Below are 23,121 nucleotides of genomic sequence, written 5' to 3'. Positions count from 1 at the left end.
CCACTTCTGGGAATAGACTCCCGCGGGAGTCACACCCCCCCCCCCCCCGGCTGTCTCCTGGGAAACACACAGGTCCCAGGAGATAGCGGGGACCAGCGTGACTCATGCATGCGCAGTAGGGAACCGGGAAGTGAATCTGCAACACTTCACTTCCTGATTACCTTACCGAGGATGGCGGCGGCAGCTGCCGAGAGCCGAGCGATTGATCGGCTTCGGCTGCCGACATTGCTGGACCCTGGGACAGGTAAGTGTCCATTTATTAAAAGTCAGCAGCTGCAGTATTTGTAGCTGCTGGCTTTTAATATTTTTTTTTTTTAGGTGGACCTCCTCTTTAAGTCACTCTAACCTCTTTATACTATCCGCACTGTCTCCTAATGCTGTGTGCCCCTGTGTCATTTATTTTAAAAATGCAGTATATACCTGATTTCATAGCGCCACTTGACCGGCTGGGGAGGAGGCGAGAGCTGGCCGGTCACGTGAGCGCCAAGCGGGGCTCTGAAAGCCGATTTATATACTGCATTTTTAAAATAAATTACATACACAGGGGGAACACCGCATTAGGAGACAGCGCAGATAGTATAAAAATTTAGATTTTATTTCAGCAGCAGGAAGGGGCGTGGGAGGTTGGGGCAGGCACGGTCACTAGCTGACATTCAGGGAGGGGGACAGAGGGAGACACAGGAGAGGCAGCAGATGCTGGAGGCACGTAAACTGACCACGGTGTCGGGGCTCAGCAGCCATGATAAACCGTGCTCAGTTTACAGGGGGGGGGGTGGGGCTATAGCCAGGCAGGATCAGCCTGCATTTCAATTGATAGAGAGGGCCAAATGACACAGCACAGGCATTGTGCTGGTATTCGTGCTTTAGGACCGGATCAATTTTTTGTCTGTAATCATAATTACAAAAATAGCTATTGGGATTCTCCATACAAGAAATGCGGACACCCAAACCACTAGTTGTTATCAAGGTCACCCTTCTTTTGTAAAAGTGCATAAAAAAGGTCATGGCTTCAGAACATCCTTTCAAGGATGTCTTTGGGAAATGCATCTTGATTTTATGTGCATCTGCATACATTTATGAGCAGTTGGAGACCCTTATGAAATCATGAAGAATTCATTGAGAGGTGTATTTGACATTCAGTTGACCAGCTGCTGACTTGTATTTGAGCTCCTTTAAGCTGTACCAACCTGCTTAAGGCCAATTTTGTGTTATTGAATTGTACAGGGGGAGAAGAGGTTCTTAAAGAAAAAGTCAATTAACGCAGACCACGGTGAAACGGATCACATTACATCAGCTGAGCTAACACATACTTGTATGATAGCAGACAGAAGGGATCTGACCAGTCAAGATCATTGTTTCATTTGAAATATTGAAACCTGATGGTTGCTTATGAGCAATAGCTCCAATTTACCTCCATTTTTTTCAGATGAACTTTCACGCTTATGTTATATCTTGAGCAGTATTCTTTAACATGTTTGGTGTTTTTATGTATGTTGCAGGTATGCCTAACACCTACTTTCACCGATATGAAGTTTGTACAGCCATCACCAGCACCAGTGAGAAGAAGTTTCTTGCCAGCTTTGAAAATAGAATACTCAGCCTCTGCTCATCAGACTTCCATCAGACTACAACTCTACAGAATACAGGTATGTGCAGGCGACATACTGTTTTGTATTCTTCTCTAAAACAGGTTGATTGATTTGATTTGAAAGGTAATTTTCTCACTAGAAAATATAAATATATACAGTTGTGCTCATAAGTTTACATACCCTGGCAGAATTTGATTTCTCAGAGACAGGAGATAGAAGTGTGTGTTGGGGGAGGTTGCTATAAATACTGTAGATTAGCAGTCAGCTTGCTGTCTAAGAGCTGTGCATCTTTTCATTCCTTTGCCTATGAGGTGAGTGGGTGGTGTGTGCCTTTCCTCCAATCAGCTTTCTTGGCTGTATGCCAATAATCCACTCCCAGTGCTAACCAGGAAGAGAAAAACTTTTAGCAGAATGTGCATTTTCTAAAGGATATACAGTTGTGCTCATAAGTTTACAATTTAGAATTTTTGATTTCTTGGCCATTTTTCAGAGAATATGAATGATAACACAAAAATTTCTTTCACTCATGGTTAGTGTTTGGCTGAAGCCATTTATTATCAATCAACTGTGTTTACTCTTTTTAAATCATAATCACAACAGAAACTACCCAAATGACCCTGATCAAAAGTTTACATACCCCAGTTCTTAATAATGTGTATTGCCCCCTTTCAATGACAGCTTGAAGTCTTTTGTGGTATTTGTGGATGAGGCTATTTATCTTCTCAGATGGTAAAGCTGTCTTGCATGAACTGCATGTTTGAGATCTCCCCAGAGTGGCTCAATGATATTGAGGTCAGGAGACTGAGATGGGCACTCCAGAAACTTCACTTTATTCTGCTGTAGCCAATGACAGGTCGTCTTGGCCTTGTGTTTTTGGATCATTGTCATGTTGGAATGTCCAAGTACGTCCCATGCGCAGCTTCCTGGCTGATGAATGCAAATGTTCCTCCAGTATTTTTTGATAGCATACTGCATTCATCTTGCAAACAATTTTGACCACATTTCCTGTGCCTTTTGTAGCTCACAGATCCCCAAAACATCGATCCACCTCCATACCTTTCATCATAGGCCTCGTTGACTCCTCTCAAAATGTAGCATTTTATGGTTGTGGCCAAAAAGCTAAATTTTGGTCTCATCACTCTAAATGACTTTGTGCCAGAAGGTTTGAGGCTTGTCTCTGTGCTGTTTGGCATATTGTAAGCAGGATACTTTGTGACATTTGCATAAGAATGGCTTTATTCTGGCGACTCGACCATGCAGCCCATCTTTTTTCAAGTGCCTCCTTATTGTGCATCACACCACATTTTTTATAGAGTCCTGTATTTCACCTGAAGTTATTTGTGGGTTTTCTCTGTATCCCGAACAATTTTCCTGGCAGTTGTGGCTGAACCCCCAATTGATCTACCTGACCGTGGTTTGGTTTCAACGGAACCCCCTCATTTTCCACTTCTTGATTAGAGTTTGAACACTGCTGATTGGCAGTCTCAGTTCCTTGGATATCTTTTTATATCCCTTTCCTGTTTTATACAGTTCAACTGCCTTTTCCTACAGATCCTTTGACAAATATTTTGCTTTCCCCCCATGATTCAGAATCCAGAAACATCAGTGCAGCACTGAATAAAAGATGCAAGGGTCTGTCAGGAGTCAAGATACTCATTGACCTTGTTATACACACACACACTGATTACAAGCAAACAGATCACAGATGAGGATGGTTACTTTTAATAGCCATTCAAACCCCTTTGTGTCAACTTGTGTGCATGTTATCAGACCAAAATCACCAGGGTATGTAAACTTTCGATCAGGGTCATTTGGGACGTTTCTGCTGTCATCATGATTTAAAAAAGAGTAAACACAGTTGAGTTATAATAAATGCCTTCAGCCAAACACTAACCATGAGTGAAAAAAGTTTTTGTGTTATCATTGATATTCTCTCAAAAATGGCCAAGAAATCATAAATTCTGCCAGGGTATGTAAATTTATGAGCACAACTGTGTCTGTGTATATATGTATGTATGTGTGTGCATGTATGTATATGTGTGTGTGTGTGTATGTATGTATGTATGTGTATACAATGGGGACGGAAAGTATTCAGACCCCCTTAAATGTTTCACTCTCTGTTATATTGCAACCATTTGCTAAAATCATTTAAGTTTATTTTTCCGCTCATTAAAGCGGGGTTTCACTGTCTCTACATTTTTTTTTTTGGCAAAATGACAATGTTTGATATATTTAAATATCTAACTTACTGGTTCCGTTTTTAGAGCTTACTGCTCTCTGTTATCTCCAGTAAAAAAAAAGTTATACATTTTCCTTTTGATGGTTGTCATCTTGCCTGTGGGCATGTGAAGCCCACAGGCATCCTCTTCCGGGATACGGTGCTGCTGATCGACCAGCATGCACCGCCCGTTCTATCCCCGATCTCGCGCATGCGCAGTAAACACAAATCGGAGCGCTGTCAACAGCTGTCTGTTGAAATCACGCAAGATTTCACAGCGGCTCTCCGCACTGACTCCTGGGATGAATGACACGAGATCCCAGGAGACAGTGCGGCGATCAGAGGAAGTGATGAAAATACCTGCAAAATCCCCACCCACAGCCGCAGGGACCGAACACAGGCCGGACCACATATTGTAAGGTAGGAAAAAAACAAAAAAAGGTCCATATAACACTGGGTGCTATATTTAGAAGCCACGGAGCTGAAGTTTACAAAATGTGTGAAGATCTGCTTTAATGTACACACAGCACCACATATTTACAGAAAAACACAGAATTGTTGACATTTTTGCAGATGTATTAAAAAAGAAAAACTGAAATATCACATGGTCCTAATTATTCAGACCCTTTGCTCAGTATTTAGTAGAAGCACCCTTTTGATCTAATACAGCCATGAGTCTTTTTGGGAAAGATGCAACAAGTTTTTCACACCTGGATTTGGGGATCCTCTGCCATTCCTCCTTGCAGATCCTCTCCAGTTCTGTCAGGTTGGATGGTAAATGTTGGTGGACAACCATTTTTAGGTCTCTCCAGAGATGCTCAATTGGGTTTAAATCAGGGCTCTGGTTGGGCCATTCAAGAACAGTCACGAAGTTGTTGTGAAGCCACTCCTTCGTTATTTTAGCTGTGTGCTTAGGGTCATCGTCTTGTTGGAAGGTAAACCTTCGGCCCAGTCTGAGGTCCTGAGCACTCTGGAGAAGGTTTTCGTCCAGGATATCCCTGTACTTGGCCGCATTCATCTTTCCCTCGATTGCAACCAGTCGTCCTGTCCCTGCAGCTGAAAAACACCCCCACAGCATAATGCTGCCACCACCATGCTTCACTGTTGGGACTGTATTGGACAGGTGATGAGCAGTGCCTGGTTTTCTCCACACATACCGCTTAGAATTAAGGCTAAAAAGTTCTATCTCAACAGACCAGAGAATTTTATTTCTCACCATCTTGGGGTCCTTCTGGTGTTTTTTGAGCAAACTCCATGCGGGCTTTCATGTGTCTTGCACTGAGGAGAGGCTTCCGTCGGGCCACTCTGCCATAAAGCCCTGACTGGTGGAGGGCTGCAGTGATGGTTGACTTTCTACAACTTTCTCCCATCTCCCGACTGCATCTCTGCAGCTCAGCCACAGTGATCTTTGGGTTCTTCTTTACCTCTCTCACCAAGGCTCTTCTCCCCCGATAGCTCAGTTTGGCCAGACGGCCAGCTCTAGGAAGGGTTCTGGTCTTCCTAAACGTCTTCCATTTAAGGATTATGGAGGCCACTGTACTCTTAGGAACCTTAAGTGCAGCAGAAATTTTTTTGTAACCTTGGCCAGATCTGTGCCTTGCCACAATTCTGTCTCTGAGCTCTTCAGGCAGTTGCTTTGACCTCATGATAGGGCTGGGGAAAAAATCGATTTGAATCGAGTTGAGGGGTCAAATCGATTCAAATTTTCAGCAAATCGATTTTTTTTTTTTTTTTTTTCACCAGGACTGGCGCTGACACTGCGCCGGTCCTGAGGAGCTGCGGGCAGGAGTTTTTAGGTGAGGCCGCGGCTTCGGCCTAGTCCGCGAGGCCGGACGCCGCGGACTAGGCCGAAGCCGCAGCCTCGCCTAACTCCTGCCCGCAGCTCCTCAGGACTGGTGCGGTGTCCATCAAAAAAGCTTGATTCGTATCGTGAATCAAGGTTTTTTTTTTTGTTTGTTTTTTGAGAAAATCGCCCAGCTCTACCTCATGATTCTCATTTGCTCTGACATGCACTGTGAGCTGTACAGACTTATATAGACAGGTGTGTGGCTTTCCTAATCAAGTCCAATCAGTATAATCAAACACAGCTGGACTCAAAGGTGTAGAACCATCGCAAGGATAATCAGAAGAAATGGACAACACCTGAGTTAAATATGAGTGTCACAGCAAAGGGTCTGAATACTTAGGACCATGTGATATTTCAGTTTTTCTTTTTTAATAAATCTGCAAAAATGTCAACAATTCTGTGTTTTTCTGTCAATATGGGGTGCTGTGTGTACATTAATGAGGAAAAAAAAATGACCTTAAATGATTTTAGCAAATGGCTGCAATATAACAAAGAGTGAAAAATTTAAGGGGGTCTGAATACTTTCCGTCCCCTATGTATGTATGTGTGTGTGTGTGTGTGTGTGTGTGTGTGTATATATATATATATATATATATATATATATATATATATATATATATATATATATATAATATACACACATGAAAACTGGCCCAAAATAGTAATAAAAAACATTTATTTTAAATATAGCTGTATATTTCTTGCTACTACCATACTCTTCCACCAAAGAACAACCCATAATACCTTCTCCTGTTCTTGATGATTGCAGCGATACCATATATGTGTGTGTTGTTGTTTGTACCTGTAGTACAGGCCAGAAACAATAGTGCGCATTTTGCTTTTTTTTTTTTTTTTTTTTTTATCCTACCTAAAACACACTGACACTATCTGACAAACTAATTAAAAAAAAAAAAATCCTGTCCAAAAAAATACTAACCTTTGAATCAAACAATAACCCTGGCACTGATCTAAATCAAACTTTGATCTAGGTTTTTTTTTTATTATTATTCATTTTTTTTTTCTCTCTGTAAAGGAAAGAGATACGATGTATCTCTCTCCTCCATTCACAGAGCGAGAAAACATGGGGGCAGGCTTTACAGTGACTGATCAGAGGCTAGAACAGCGATCAGGTGACCCAGAATCAGGTGTTCCGTGTCTCAATCGTTAGTACGGAGCAGGGGTTCTCTGTGAGACCCTGGTCTCTGTGCTAGGAGCGCACTCCCAGCACAAAGGGAGATACTCAAATATGCGGCCCCACGGAAAAAAGCCCAGTGTAGTGGGGCTGCATATTTGTGTAAGGTCCGCCTCAAGAGGTTTAATGGCCCCTTGCACCATTAAAAGATCAGGTGCCAGCATTTTTACTTCTGTACTACATCCTATGATTAATCATTTGCTGATTTTTACTCCTATACAAGGGGTTACACATATTGACATATTGGGGTTGATTTACTAAAGGCAAAATCCACACTGCACTACAAGTGCACTTGGAAGTGCATTCGCTGTAGATCTGAGGAGAAACTCTGCTGCTTTTATCATACAATCATGTGCAAGCAAAAATGCTGTTTTTTATTTTTTCTTGCATGTCCCCCCTTGGATCTACAGCGACTGCACTTCCAAGTGCACTTGTAGTGCAAAGTGGATTTGCCTTTAATAAATAACCCCAATTGCCTCCTGATATTTCCTTAATTCGCTTCAACCTCTTGGCTACCTGGACGTTTACAAAAGTGTATTGGTAAACAAGAGGTTAAATATATTATGATTTCAGAATGAAAAATTAGGGCCTACAATGTAAACAAGGAATACGGTTTACCCGCTCAGCGCTTCATATTTTCATCCAAGCGAATCTGTAGTGCAGTATTTCACCATGCCCTCTTTTCTTTGCAATCCGATGGATTGGTACCTCTTTTGTTTAACAATGTGTAATGCAGAAGAGGTATTTCAAAATCTAGCCAGTCCCTTGATGTCTCTTGTTTATACAAATCCTGATTTGGAACTTCTAAGGAGTTCCTCAGCCACAAATTAGATTCCAAGCTACCTTGCGAGTTTTAATCTGATGGATAATAATTCACAGAGAAGTTGCACAACACAGGACTCTTGAAACAGATTACCCACCCTACATGTAATGAGATCTCTTCAATCTAGCTACAGTGAATAGCGTAGAACTCTGATTAAAAGGAATGTTTTTCACGTGTTTTCAAAAGTACATATGTTAATTTTTTGCAATGTTTATCTTCTAGGTATGACTTTTTTTTAAGGTTCTAATTTTTCCACTAGAGTGAGCTCTCAGTGGTTTATGAAAATCACAATGTCTCTGCTTAACAATTTATAGGAGGGAGTTCTTTGTTTTCAGCAAGCTGGCTGATGCATAAATTTGTTTTGTGAGCAGTAAAGCAAACCACTGTGTAGAATTGCAAAGCAAGAAGCAGATTCTGTGGATGTTAAATGACTCCTCTATAATGTATACAATTGCAAATTACACATTGAATCATCTTTAAACGTTTCCTCACATAGATAACATTCACATCAATCTGATCTTTTTTAAATGTGTATCTAAAACATTGAAAAGACTATATACGATCTTTTTAGGTAAACTCAGTTAAGTTTCAATGTTTATTGGATAGCCATAACCTCTATTTTAGTTACTGCTTGTTATTGCTACTTACAGTATATAATTATTTTCACTATCCAATAGGTAATGTACTTATTCATGTAATGTCTAATAAATATCTGCCAAATGTATTTAAGGTGACGGTTACTTTATATCTTAAGATACAGATTGAAAACATGTTTTTTTTTTATTCTTCTTTGTTATCGCTAATGTTTCTATTGCATGCTTTATTGACAGATACAAAATCAGATTCCTGGAGCCATATTTCCTTTTATATTTTACCCAGTAAAACCACCCAAGTCTGTGACCTTGGACTCAGGTTTGTTCTTTCAGTTACATTTTTTTTTCCAAAATCTTTATTTTCAGTTTTAACATCCACCAAAAACAGAAAAGTAAACAAAAAAAAAAAAAATGTGACAAAGATAAATAAAGGGTGCAAGCTCAAACCCGCAAGCACCCCATGCAAAGGATATACAAATTAAAAATCCAGAACAGGATAGATGGATACATCCAAAGGAGCCCTCGTCAACATCAAACTGCATAGGGAAGCGTACTCTGTATTTTTTATAACTCATGGTAACTAGGGACATGTTTTCCAAATTCTTTTCTTTCAATTTCAAATAGTGACACACTTTTCATACCAGTGGCATTGCAAAAAAGCTAGCGGTGTTTACATTCTTACAGGAATAACTTTATTTCAGAACAGATCCCACAACAAAGCCAAAATTTTCAATAGTATGTGATACTAATAAAAAGGTTCATTGATTAAAAATTAAAATGAAAAAGGTCATGACTCATCATATATACATTTGATATTGTTTAGAACCAAAACCCTTCACTGATGTGAGCATTGTGATGAGAACAGCTGGACATTCTGAAATATCACGAATAAAGTAAGTGAGAATATTACTCAGACTTTTTCTATTGTGGCATTTAGCACATTTATCTTTTGCCTAATATAAAGGAAGTGTAGCAAGTAGATACAAGCAAAAGCATAGGATGGTACCATCATAACCAGTATCAAAATAAAAATGTTTGATTGAATCCCACTAATATATATATATATATATATATATATATATATATATATATATATATATATATATATATATATATATGTATGTATGTATGTATATTTTATATAAATTAAAGCTAAATAAAACAAGAAAGGCAGTTTTGCCCCATACTCTGCTCCTACAGGCTCCTCTGTGCTACAAAACCAGTTGCTGCAGCCTCTTCTCCCCTATGCTGTGGCGGTGGAATTCCCTCTGATGTCATCAAGACTAATGTAGGGCCCATAGCCCTATACGGGATGTGAGAATGCTGAGGAACAGTCCACTACTGCAGCGTAGTGGAATACCATCCGGTGGAGGAGTGGAAGATTGGCTAAGTAAAACTGCTTTTCCTTCCCCACTTCAAGGGAGCATTTTTGCTTTTCCTGGAGATGGGCTTTAAGGTTTCAGAGAAGATAAATGCAGTTTTTAGAAGGGCCTGTTCACACTGGCCTGCACAGTAAAATGAAGCATTTTACTGTGCAAGCAGCTGGCAGTTGAAGGTCTGGTGCATTCAATCGCATCCCACCGTGTCTTGTCACAGTATACATTTTTCCACACTGTACAGCTTGACACCCAGTGGATTTTTTGTAGCTTGAACTGAGCACTTTTTTTGTTTGTGTATGCTTGTCGTGACTTGAGCCAATGCAGGAAAACGCCAGTCACCACACTAGTGTGAATGAGCGCTAAAGATTAAACTGAAATAAGCATATAATTGCTGTCAAATGCAAAATGTAGAGGTTCATCTCTTCCTTTGGTAATGTAATGCTATTGTTTAACATTTTTTGGGTTATACTTTCTTTTTAGTTGCAAAATGCATGGCCTGTACAGGTCTTTAACATCTCCTGTGCTCTACATGGTGAGAATTAAACACTGTAAGATGTGAATACTTCATAGTTCTGTACAGCAGCAGTCATCAACCCCTGTCCTCAGGGCCCACTAACAGGCCAGGTTTGCAAGATAACTGAAATACGTCACAGGTGATATCATTTGGTGCTCAGTGAATGCAGTATTCTAGTCCGCATCTCCCCAAGGTAATACATATAACCTGGCCTGTTAGTGGGCCCTGAGGACAGGGTTGATGACCACTGCTGTACAGGCACTAGGGAAATGCTCCTGTTTTATACAGTTTTTTTTTCAGATTTTTTATTGAAAGTTTTTTGTCAGTTTACATACTTGTTTATACATTTTACATTCCAAATCCTATTTTTTTATGTCTGTCTTGGGGCCGGAGTCGACAGGCTTTTGCTTGCTTCAAATGGGTTTTGCACTCCCATACAAGTCTATGGGAATGTAAAACCCACTTGAAGTAGACCATATGCAGGTCAGAAAGAAGGCAAAGGCAGGGAAAATGCACCTGTCAATAAGTTGTGAATGATGTCTGAAGCTTCTCAAACTGATGCCATTGGCACAAGCCCAAAGCCTCTCAACACAAGCCACTATTATTATGCATTTAAATCCCTGAAATGTATGCACTACAGAATAGTATGGTCTTCTAACAGGTACTTCAAGGTTTTAATTCAAGAAATGGATCTGCGATTGGATCTGGGATTTTTGTATGCTTTGGCAGAGCTTTTTACCCAGAGTGGAGATGTGTCTAAGGACCAGGAGGTAGGATTGCAACAAAATACATTTTTTTCTATTACATTTTTTAAAAATGTGTTATGCAGTATTTTCTTTATGTTTTTGAAGTATTTTACATTTATAACACTATATGTAGAGCCTGGCATGCTGCTGCCCATGGCTTCATGTGTATGTCTTGGATACTCAAACAGTGAGAATTCCCTGCTATATTTCCTAACGCTTTACTGTTCACTAGTGAGTTTTGAGTGTTCTTCCCACTTCTGCAGCATCCTGCATCCTCTGTTGCAATTTATTTTTAATAAATTAAGGCCAGCAGAGTGAGAAGGGCCCCCTTTGTATTAGTAAAAGTAAATGTACAGACCCAAAAACTCAAGTATAGAATGCTTACCAACAGAGTCCCTGAGAAATATAAGAAATTGGGGTTTAACTTTCCAGCATCTACCAAATACTGACATATTATTTTTAGATGAATTGACCCTTTAATAGGTCATTTCATATGGGAAATGGTTTTCAGATTACCATAAAAAAACAAACCTATATATAGTTCAACAAGTAGCTGCGCTAAAATATTATGCTTATTATATAGTGGGAAGGAAAAAGTTCACTGGCAGAATGTTTCCTCAGAAATGGGTTAAGACAAGAATCCATGCGGTGTAAGTGCCACAGTAATACCACCAAGAAGGACGTGAAGACAGAAGGGTTCCTCCACCAATATAAATACTGCCCCTTACCAGCTCCTTTGATCTGTTACAGAGATCATGCAGGCATGTGGCTGTCAACCCCAGTCGCGGGTCTTGGCATGGAAAGGTCCCACTGTATCTCTCCACCACAGGTCTTCTAGGTATTACGTTAAACGCTCATCCCCCATACGGATAAACAAAAAAAGGCTCCCATAGTGTAATAAGTTCGACACAATTTAATTAGGATAAAAAAATACACTTACAGTTATGCTGTATAATAATCGCTTCATAAAAACACAGGCCGGCTAGCTACAATGCGCTGCCCGTCGCTTCCGGGATCAGCGTAGTAATGTGTGGTGACGTCAGCACGCCGCTCCTCCCTAACCTATATATACTTCATGATAAATAGTCTAATGCTGAAAAATGTACAACCATTTTTTTCAGATAACTAACCCTCTGAAACAATTTTAAGAATACTATAGATAGCGCTGCACTTGTCAACTTATTGTCAAAACAGAGCACTGTAATGGAAGTGCGTTATCAAGGTCACTTAAGTGTATAACAGACTCCCTATGATTTAGTAAAAAAAAAGGTTGAATGGTGGTAAAACTGTTGGCTGGAATTGTCTTCTACTGTGAGCTTTATTAGTCATTATAGAGGTAGCAATATCTCGATTAGATTATTTTCTGGGTCCCTTAGAAATTTGCTTGATTCCCCCATCAACACATACCATGTTGATGCGAGAATCTCTCCTGCCAAACCATTGACTTTTCCTGGCGGGGACGGTAATTACGGTATATACCAGCCACTAGTGATACTTGCAAGTAAAACCCGGCAGGTTAGTTGTACCCAGGTTGATTGATCAATCAACTTGGTACATTCATTCTGCCCATACACACTTTGAATCTCAGCTGGTTCCTGGCCATGCACTGATCGAAATTTGTCCAGTACCTGCCAAACCAGCCATAACTCGATCAGTGTGTGCCAGTCCCCGCTCAACAGAAGTGACAGTCTTTGCAAGTACTGCTAAATGATACAGCAGTCTCCATAAGTGGTACACACTGTCTCCATCATGTAAACGACATGATTACAGTTAGCTATTAGATACAAGAAGGGGTGTAATGGTGGTATACCTTTGGCCCAACAAAAGACCTGTAAAATGACAAAGATGGTTTTGAAATGTGGTACACATCCTATTAATGTTATTGTGCTGTGCTTTCCCTGATTATGTTAAATATGCTTCAATAGGTTGTGCTCTTCAAAAAAGATGTGGAGTCTCTCCAAGCTGAATTGAGCACAGTGACTTCAATTAATACCTCCCAACTCAGCTTGTATGAGGATTTTCATATATCTCCTATAAAGGTAATGTTAGATGAACACATGTTACTTTGTTAAAAAATATGCCTAGATACTTTAACCTACGTTTTTTTTCTATTTGTAGCTACATTTAAGCTTCTCCCTTAGTAGTGGTGGAGATGATGGGAATAAAGAGCTTCGAGACAAAGAACTTATACCAGTGCAATCTTTAAATCTTCTCCTGAAAAGTATTGGTGCTACCCTGACTGATGTGCAGGATGTTGTGTTCAAGTATGTGATCCACAGTTGCACTTCTATATGATAGAATGTGTCTCCAAGTCATCGATATTCATGTTATTTCTCATTTTTTAGACTGGCTTATTTCGAGATTCGAAACCAAGTTTACACAACGCAAGAGCTGCAGTGGGAAGTTATAAGACATTATTCACGACAAGTGAGTATATATTAACATAAATATATACTTAAAGTTGAACTCAAGAAAATGATTGCATATTTACTGTGGTCCAGCTTGGCACAATGCAAATATGCATATCTTATGCCCGATTGGGTTGCTGAAGAATCTGACAATCAATGTAGTAGTCAGAGTGATGGCTGCAGTCGTCTGGGTCCTGCTGGGATTTTGTGTGATTGGCTTCTTTTCTGCACACTGTCCATAGGGTGTTGTGCGTCCGGCGCTGCTGTCATTTAAAGAATTTGAATATAAAGTGAATATAAGGTGATTGTCTGCTTTCCCCAGCAGCCCAACAGGTATGAGATATGCAAACCACATTGTGCCAAGCTGGATCAAGATAAGTATGTAATACAGATAATTCCTGGAGTTCGGTTTTTAAACATATTTAATAAGTCAATCATTATCCCAAAAGTAACTTTTATTTAGGAAAATGACTCGTTGATGAAAACTTTTTTTTTTGTGATTTGAGTGTTGTCATCACAGAAGTATTTATAATTGAGCCTTGACACCCCAGTTTCATAAAAATGTGACCAGGGCAGCTTGTTAAAAAAATGAATAATTTAGAATAAGGATTCTTTTAATTCCACAGTCTAGGTTGTGGAGTAATTATTTGCATTGCATATTAATAAAAAGTTTGGGTTTCCCTTACTTTTGTTCCCAAAGATCACATGGACAAATCGAGTTATAGCATGTAAATCTGCAAGAGGCTTATATTCCCTCCCTACTCTATAAATTAAAAAGATACAAACGTATGTGGTATGTCAAGGGATGGGGGTGTGTTAACTGTTAAAAGACAGTTTTAAGAATAGGTAATGTTAGGAACAAGGGCTGTTACAAGTGATAACATTCCAACTAAGTGGCTGCAAAAAAGTGAGCAAGCGCAGAGAAAATGAGAAGGCATGCAAAGAAACCCAAGGGAGACTACAAAAAAGAGGTCACGGAAAACAAAAATGGTGTAAATTTCCAAATGTTCACAGATCCCTACATGAAATCAATCATCACAGACCTCTCCAAATCATGGTCACAAGTTGGTTTGTCTCTCTACTCCTAATAAAAACGCCTCTTTGAATATTTTTGATCCATGTACAATTAGCAATAAAAAGGTTGGCTTCAGTTACTTGAACATGGCTGTTGATGAACTTTAAAACTGTCTTTCTGCATTTTTAGGCCATTAAACAAATGTACGTTCTTGTTCTTGGCCTGGATGTGCTGGGGAACCCCTTTGGTTTATTTCGAGATCTTTCTGAGGGAGTGGAAGCTTTCTTTTATGAGCCTTACCAGGTAATACATGCATCAGTGTCTCAAAATCTTGAGTGTATTTTAGTATTTTACTTTAAAATAATGGCTTTTAGTGCGACTATGTATCGGCCTGCTTTTATTTTTGTTTTACTTACAAAGGTATGTGCGGAATACAGTGAAAGACATGCATAAATTAACAGTATATGATTTTTTTTTTTTACCTAGCTTTTTTCCAACATCAGGGTTTCAATATTGTGTAATTTCAGCATAGAGAATACCAGCACAAAAGGTGCAACTGCACATTATCTTCGTCACTGTAGACTAGAGTAGAATTCCCTATGCCTTCCTGTGATGGGAGCCACAGACCAAAATGACATGGCACCAAGATCCCAGTGTTGGGACACAGGGGGGGGGATTTACTAAAACTGGAGCACACAGAATCTCTGGTGTAGCTGTGCATAGTAACCAATCCGCTTCTAAATTCAGCTTGTTCAAATAAGCTTTGACAATAAAACCTAGCAGCTGATTGGTTACTAGGCACAGCTGCACCAGATTTTGTGTGCACCGGCTTTAGTAAATCTCTCCCAGTGTACTATCAATTTATAACAGAATAAAAACGTGTTCATTACTTTAACTGCTAGCTAAGCGTGAATTTAAATAATCCATACATTTTATTCTGTAGTATTCATGCTAAGGCATTCTCCAATTGGCTGGTAATTGAAAAGGATCTTCCCAGTCTTCAGCATCTTACAGTATCTTATAGTATCTCACAAAAGTGAGTACACCCCTCATATTTTTGTAAATATTTTATTATATATTTTCATGTGACAACACTGAAGAAATGACACTTTGCTACAATGTAAAGTAGTGAGTGTACAGCTTGTATAACAGTGTAAATTTGCTGTCCCCTCAAAATAACTCAACACACAGCCATTAAGGTGTAAACCGCTGGCAACAAAAGTGAGTACACCCCTAAGGGAAAATGTCCAAATTGGGCCCAATTAGCCATTTTCCCTCTCCGGTGGCTCGTTAGTGTTGCAAAGTCTCAGGTGTGAATGGGAAGCAGTTCTGTTAAATCTGGTATCGCTCTCACTTTCTCATACTGGTCACTGGAAGTTCAACATGGCATCTCATGGCAAAGAACTCTCTGAGGATCTGAAAAAAGAATGTAGAATAGACTCCCTCCAGAGGTGGTTCTGGCCAGCTCAGTAGATTTCTTTAAAAAAAGGTCCACCCTAAAATACAACCCGATGGTGGGATGGGCAGGGCGTGTACCTACGGGTCCCCCCCCCCTCTCACTGTCCTCTGGTAACTCTTTCTTATGAACGTCCCCACAGCAGCCCTTGCGCTCTACTCTGACTATCCTTTCTCTACTCTTCCCCTGTTTGCTCCTCCTTCCTCTTCCCCTTTCTTTTTCAATTCTCACTCACCCTTGGGTCGCTCCCCCCCCCCCCCCTTTTTTTATTTAATCTTAACTTTTGTTTTTTTTCCTAATTTCTAAAAAAAAAATTTTTGTACACAATCTTATTATGAACAACGGGGCTCTTCTAGCTGGAATTACTCTTTGCCCCAAGTGGCAGTTGTCGTTTCTAATAATACATTGTATGACGATAGGCGTCAAGCTATAGGCGATAGCCATTTGGGCTGACTCACCACACATGTTAGCTTGTGATTGTCACCAGATTGTAACTTTAGACGACGTTCCTTATATTGTTTGTTAAATTGCTAATAAATATATTTTCAACCCTAAAAAAGGCTGATTCTTTCCTAAATGTACATAATATCACTGGGTACTGACATGTTATAGGTAAAGTTGATCCAGAGAAAATCAGATTGCCTTGCGGGGGATCAGGAAATAATTTTTTTTCCCCTGCTGTAGCAAATTGAAGCATGCTGGGGTTTTTCAGCTTCCTCACGATTAACTGTGGGTGAAGGATTGTGTATATGGGATTGTATGATTTTATTTTTGGTTGAACTAGATGGACTTGTGTCCTTTTACAACCTGACTAACTATGTAACTATGGAACCATGTCCTGTGGTCTGATGAGACCAAGATAAACTTATTTGGTTCAGATGGTGTCAAGCGTGTGTGGCGGCAACCAGGTGAGGAGTACAAAGACAAGTGTGTCTTGCCTACAGTCAAGCATGGTGGTGGGAGTGTCATGGTCTGGGGCTGCATGAGTGCTGCCGGCACTGGGGAGCTACAGTTCATTGAGGGAATTATGAATGCCAACATGTACTGTGACATACTGAAGCAGAGCATGATCCCCTCCCTTCAGATACTGGGCCGCAGGGCAGTATTCCAACATAACGACCCCAAAAACACCTCCAAGACGACCACTGCCTTGCTAAAGAAGCTGGGGGTAAAGGTGATGGACTGGCCAAGCATGTCTTCAGACCTAAACCCTATTGAGCATCTGTGGGGCATCCTCCAACGGAAGGTGGAAGAGCGCAGGGTCTCTTAACAGCTTTGTGATATCGTCATGGAGGAGTGGAAAAGGACTCCAGTGGCAACCTTTGAAGCTCTGGTGAACTCCATGCCCAAGAGGGTTAAGTCAGTGCTGGAAAATAATGGTGGCTACACAAAATATTGACACTTTGGGCCCAATTTGGACATTTTCACTTAGGCCCCTTTCACACTACCGCGACTTCAAAGTGTAACTCGCATCAGTCGGACCAAAGTAGTACGGGGACTACGTTTAAGCACCTAATATGAATGGTACTCATTGGAAATCATGGGGTACGACTTGTCATGCGACTTTGCAGTTCCAAGTTGCACAAGTGTGAAAGGGCTTTAGGGGTGTACTCCCTTTTGTTGCCAGGGGTTTAGACATTAATGGCTGTGTGTTGAGTTATTTTGAAGGGAAAGCAAATTTACACTGTTATACAAGCTGTGCACTCACTACTTTACATTGTAGCAAAGTATCATTTCTTCAGTGTTTTAACATGAAAAGATATAATAAAATATTTACAAAATTGTGAGGGGTCTACATATGGTGGCCTGTGTGCTTTTTGATGCATTTATTATCCATTAAAACATTCTTCTCTGAAAAGTCTGACTTTTTTTCATTATGATGTTATTTTAATGCTTTACCATAGGGAGCTATTCAGGGTCCAGAAGAGTTTGTTGAAGGAATGGCACTGGGAGTAAAGGCACTTGTTGGTGGAGCAGTTGGTAAGTGAACAAATTATCTCTTCTGGCGTGCGGGCATAGGCAAGCAGAAATTTCATACGTTCTGACTCTGGTCGTGAGCCATTTCCCTAAAGCTCATCTCTGGGCAAGTATTTAGTTTCTTTTAAGCTAAATCCCTACTCCTCTAGAGCATAGCTCCCCCACCTTACTTTTTTTTACCCTCCCCGTGAGATGAAAATCGTCTTTGATGTTCAGGTGATATCATCACCAGACTTAAGGAAATTTGTTTTCCATGGTGCAGTGATAAGGCGTCTACAGGGCACCATATTCATAGCTGTGATGGCTGGTCTTCCTAAAAGTAAATGAAGTTTCAAGGGCAGTTGGTAGGAAGCTTTTCATGAGGAACTAAGGCAGAAATGAAGCTAGGACACCTGAAAAAGCAAGCCCCTAAACAAAGTGAAGCTATGGCTTTTGCTTTAGGAGACCGTTTTAATCTCTTTAGATTATATATGTACAGTACAGGATTTTATTTGTTCCCTCAGAATACAATATCTTAGAAAAATATTACATTTTGAAGTAAATATAGTTGTGGCCCAAATATGATCATGCTTAGGAAAACATTTCAGTCTAGAAATATGAAAAACTGAAATAGAAATGCAGAGGATTATTAGTAATCACAGCTCTCACTGCAAGATAAACAGATTGTAATCATCTGTTAACATCACTATTTATGTTTATTCTTGCTTTTTTTTTTAGAATGTGTAAAAAATAGTTTTGACTGGCATTCAGGTCTAAACCAACAAGGTTTGTATGCTTTAATAGAGGTATCACTCTCAGCATGCTCCAATTCCAACGGCTTGCCAGCCTCAAGTTGTCATTGCTGTGAAAGTAGGAATTTCTTGAAAGCTGCACCTATACAGACAGCTTGCTGACAGAGGTTTTCTAGGGAGGGGATCTTGTGACAGTAAGCAAGAAAGTGCAGTCGCCCATGTTTTATTATATTTGGGAGAATGGAACATCCAGCATACTAACAAATGCCAACTATTCCAATGACACAAATTATGTAGACAGTCACACCGCTGTGACAATAATTTATAATATAGATTGATATTGGGCTGTAGGTGACTCAGGGAAGCTTGGAGGTTAATCCTGTCCCTGTATGTACTGCAGACCATACAAGCCAGCTGTAGTCCCAAGCAAGGTTGCTATGCTGTCACTGACACCCCCAGCCATATATACATGTCTGCACTGACAGAATCCTAGCTGACAGGCAGGTTGAGGTTTGGTGTCCTCGTCTGCACATCTGTCTTCTTGCTAAAAATTTTAGAGGTTGGAGCTGCTGGAGGCCTGGGATGCTGCCATGTCAGACAGGCCTTGGGCTGTTGTGAAGAGACAAAATTCAAGAGCTCTTGGTTGGTTGTGGCAGTCCCTGAGGTGACCTGTGGCTCTGATTTAGCCTGTCCTGGGGCCTACTTTTGGAGGTGATCAGAAGAGACCCAGTCTGCTGCTGAAGGGAGGACAATGAGGGGCTCTCCAGGTGGGGCTGACTTAATGAATCACGCAGCTTTTGAACTTCATTGTACAAATTTGCGAATTTATGAAAAGGTGATCACTCTGTATTGTTTCCTTTTACCGACTTCTTAACCAGAAGATATTGAAAATGTATGGAAGACCCTTTAGTTTCTGATTCTGACACTTGTCATAAGATATGTTTGTTGTTATAGGTGGCTTAGCTGGAGCTGCATCCCGAATCACGAGTGCTATGGCCAAAGGTGTAGCAGCCATTACTATGGATGAAGAATACCAGCAGAAGAGGAGAGAAGCCATGAACAAACAGCCAAGTGGCATCAGGGAGGGTCTTACACGTGGAGGCAAAGGCCTTGTGTCTGTAAGTAAAAAATTTTCCTTTCGAATTACCTTAAACATTACAGAATAATACAAATATTTTGTATTGTTTTTGTTATAGGCTTCATTAATAAAACATTGTAAAGAATAGTAAAAAAAAAAAAAAAATCTGCAGAATGTGTAACCCCTAGAAGCCAGGTTTAACCAACTATTAACACCAAGGGTTCACTTAATTTTTCCTCCAATCCTGTGAATGCTTAATGGGTGTGTTCCTAATGGGTGCAATTTTCTTCCCTGCAGCCATGGGCTGCGGGAAAGATAATCGCCGGATTCCCCCATCAACAGTCAGTGTCGATGGGGGAGTCCCTCCCGCGGAGCTTATTGTGTTCTCCCGGGGAAGAAGTTTGTGTGATTGTGTTTCATATCTAAATAGAATCTGATTGTGGTGGTAGTATACAGGATTTATTGTTGATGCCAGATATGGCTTAGCATAATCTTGCCTCTAAAGGTAATAGCAACAACATAATTATCCCATAGAGGGCATGAAAAATATAGGAAAGGAGTTGCTAGATCCTGGCACTCAGGACACATGCTCTGGGACTTTCTTATCCTGTAGACCCTGGGTCGGCAACCTGTTGATCGCGATCTAACTGTCGATCGTGGGAAGCCAACAGGTAGATCACGGACAGGGTTGTGTGCCAATGCTTCCCTCAGGCTGTTAGCGGGGGCGGGGGGTCAGAAGACACTACCATGTGTTTGGGAGTCGGAGGCCACTACCGTGTGTGTGTGTGGGGGGGGGCGCAGGGGACACTACAGTCAGGGGGCATAGTATATTACTGGTGGAACGTGATTTGAAGCGGGGCAGAAGACACTACTGTGACACACAGTGTTTTTATTGGAGGCACTATTTGTTTTTATTATAGGAAATCAAAGATCCCCAGGGATCTTTGATTTCCTACCTGTTTTCCAGGTAGATCTCAACCTCTGAAAGGTTGCCTACCACTGTTGTAGACAAACATACTTCAGTTGTAGCTGAACTTTGATTCTTTTTTTTGCTTATTTTTAACATTCTTTCTCACACATTCACATTAACTATATTTTCCTTTAGAATTGTATTTGGTAAATCAAGCACTGCAGGAGACACAGGAAATGAACACTCTCAGAAGTGTCAGTTTTAAAAGGAACGTCACCTAGGGAAGACCACCAAAAAAAAAAAGGAATGACATCATATACAAACCCAACAGCATTTCAGTCTAGGTTTCCAGGTGTGACTCTGGTCTTTTGGGACCCTAGCAATGCTGTTGGTCATCAGTAGTGACATATACAGCCTTATTCAATAAAAAGTTCTTGCTCATAAAGGAAAACTCAAGGCAAACATTTGTATTCAAATCTGCTGTGTAAAAAAAAAAAAGAAAAGTTTACTCTCGTGAAATGAATGGTCAATAGAATACAATATTCTATGAATAGACAGGAGTAGAGGTATCTGAGCCACAGCTCTCATACCCTCATAGTTGCAGCTCTGGAAGTATTGTGAAACTTTACCATACACAGTAAATTAAATTGCAAACCGAAAGAAAATGACAGAGATAAAAAAAAATGGAATACACTTCATGCAAGAACTTTTTTTTTTTTTTTTTTCCCTAACATAGATTTTAGAAAATATTGTTTGCCTGAAGGTCTGCTTTTAAGTACTATATAAGGACAGCTTAGCAGATTTATTATCTGAGTTGCAATTCAGAATGAAATAAGTTTTGATGTTGGTAGGAAGATTTATTATCTGTGGTCAAATGAATGACTGGCCAGTTTTATGCAGTATTCTTCAAACCATCGCCTATCTGACATTTCTTCTCATTTCAAAACTTTATTTTAAGAAGTGTTTAGTTGCTGGCACTTGCAAATAGTATTTGTCAGCAACATGCCTTTCTATATGAGTCATTATTTCTTTTCTTTTCTTCAGGGCTTTGTCAGTGGTATAACTGGGATAGTAACAAAGCCAATTAAAGGTAAAGTCAGCAAGTTTGCTACAGTGGTGCTGTATGGATTTCAGTGTGAAGATTTTCACATTTAACCCAATATAATTTCTTAGGCGCTCAGAAAGAAGGAGCAGCAGGATTTTTTAAAGGAGTTGGCAAAGGATTAGTGGGAGCTATAACCAGGCCAACAGGTGGCATAATAGATATGGCCAGCAGCACATTTCAAGGCATCAAGAGGTAAATGTTTGTATATTGTTAAATGTTTTGCCTAATATAATGCACCAGGGCTGTGGAATTATTGTGGAATCTTTAGTTCAGAGAAATGCACAATCTGGTGAGTTTCATACAACTCATATAATAAGAATATGTCTATAACTTATAGTAGGGTGAATATTTCCAGCTATAATGGGGGCTTAACTTAGAGACAGAATGAAATGGTGTAGACCCCCGGTGCCCAACATGAAAACCATATGGGTAGCAGAACGGTAGCGAGGTGCCAGGAGTTTGACTACTTTCTGTGTTCAGTGCCACCTCTTGTACAAGTAACATCCTGGCCTGGAGAGGGGCAGACAGCATACCGGGAGTGTAAGTAGGGTAAAGTAATCAAAAATGGGGGCAAGATGAGTAGGGGGGTGTAACACCTTCACTGTCATGACCATCGATACAGGGGGTTAATACTTTCACTGATGTGATCGCCAATACGGGGGGGGTCAACACTTGGCAAAACCACCAATGGAGGGGGGATGGTGAGTTATCACTTTCACTGCCATGACCACCAATGTGGGTGGGGGGGTTAACATTTACTGCCTTGACCCCCATTACAGGGAGGGAGGATAAAGTGTTTGTTAACCCAAAAAAACATATACAGATCCTTGTCCCTTAGAGCAGATTACACAGCACAGTGCTTGTGTTGTGTGATCAGCTCCCCTCTAAACTGTAGAAAGAAAACCCTGAACCTGGCACGTCCTGTATACCCTCTCTGTGCTGACCAAGAAAATCAGGGCTGCTCATCCCTGATCATTGTAGTCAGAGTACGTCCCTGCATCATACGTATCTGTCCTCTCAGCTCTCTTCTCTCCCCCCTCACCCCCTCCTTCCTGTCTGTCATCTCCCTCTGTGTCTGTCCCCGACCTGGCCCCGCCCCCGCCGCTATTCTTGTAAAATAAAAACCTAAAATTGTCACTGCCAACCTCTCTATTAGAGGCTGACATAGCACACTGTCAGTAGTTTTCAAAAACAAGCGTTCTAAATGCCAAATTTGAGCTGTCAGGCCGGTCATGTGACTCGCAGCCGCTTTACATCTATGATACAGAGTTTCTGCGGAGGAGACGAGCGGCCACGTGATCTCCCCAGCTGACGTCAGAGGGAGATCACGGCCCCACCCGCAGAAGCAATCCATCGGAGCTGTAAAGCGGCCACGAGTAATGTGACCGGCCAGAAGACAGCTCAAATTAGGTATTTAGAACGCTCGTTTTTGAAAACTACTGACATAGTGTGCTATGCCCGCCTCTAATAGAGGGACTGGCATAGTCTTATATAGATGGGTTAACAAACCCTTTAACACTTTCACTGCCATGACCATCAAT

At 40.6% G+C, this 23,121-nt stretch overlaps 1 protein-coding gene across 2 annotated transcripts in view; it reads left to right on the top strand.

Annotated features, from left to right (window-relative positions):
- The window catches only part of VPS13A (vacuolar protein sorting 13 homolog A), a 370,607-nt gene that overhangs the window by 275,591 nt on the left and 71,895 nt on the right, over positions 1-23,121 (top strand). For both annotated transcript variants that reach the window (XM_073633920.1, XM_073633912.1), the window contains exons 56-67: positions 1,500-1,646; positions 8,499-8,580; positions 9,085-9,154; positions 10,816-10,924; positions 12,826-12,939; positions 13,019-13,164; positions 13,246-13,327; positions 14,513-14,626; positions 17,684-17,759; positions 19,442-19,605; positions 21,520-21,565; positions 21,649-21,772. In XM_073633920.1, the coding sequence (XP_073490021.1) occupies positions 1,500-1,646; positions 8,499-8,580; positions 9,085-9,154; positions 10,816-10,924; positions 12,826-12,939; positions 13,019-13,164; positions 13,246-13,327; positions 14,513-14,626; positions 17,684-17,759; positions 19,442-19,605; positions 21,520-21,565; positions 21,649-21,772 (1,274 nt within the window). The remainder of the gene's footprint in view (positions 1-1,499; positions 1,647-8,498; positions 8,581-9,084; positions 9,155-10,815; positions 10,925-12,825; positions 12,940-13,018; positions 13,165-13,245; positions 13,328-14,512; positions 14,627-17,683; positions 17,760-19,441; positions 19,606-21,519; positions 21,566-21,648; positions 21,773-23,121) is intronic.

The sequence above is a fragment of the Aquarana catesbeiana genome, linkage group LG01 (genome assembly GCF_042186555.1).
Source record: "Aquarana catesbeiana isolate 2022-GZ linkage group LG01, ASM4218655v1, whole genome shotgun sequence".
Classification (NCBI taxonomy): domain Eukaryota; kingdom Metazoa; phylum Chordata; class Amphibia; order Anura; family Ranidae; genus Aquarana; species Aquarana catesbeiana.
The sequence above is the reverse complement of the archived record's forward strand: the minus strand, read 5'-3'. Positions and strand labels throughout refer to the sequence as shown.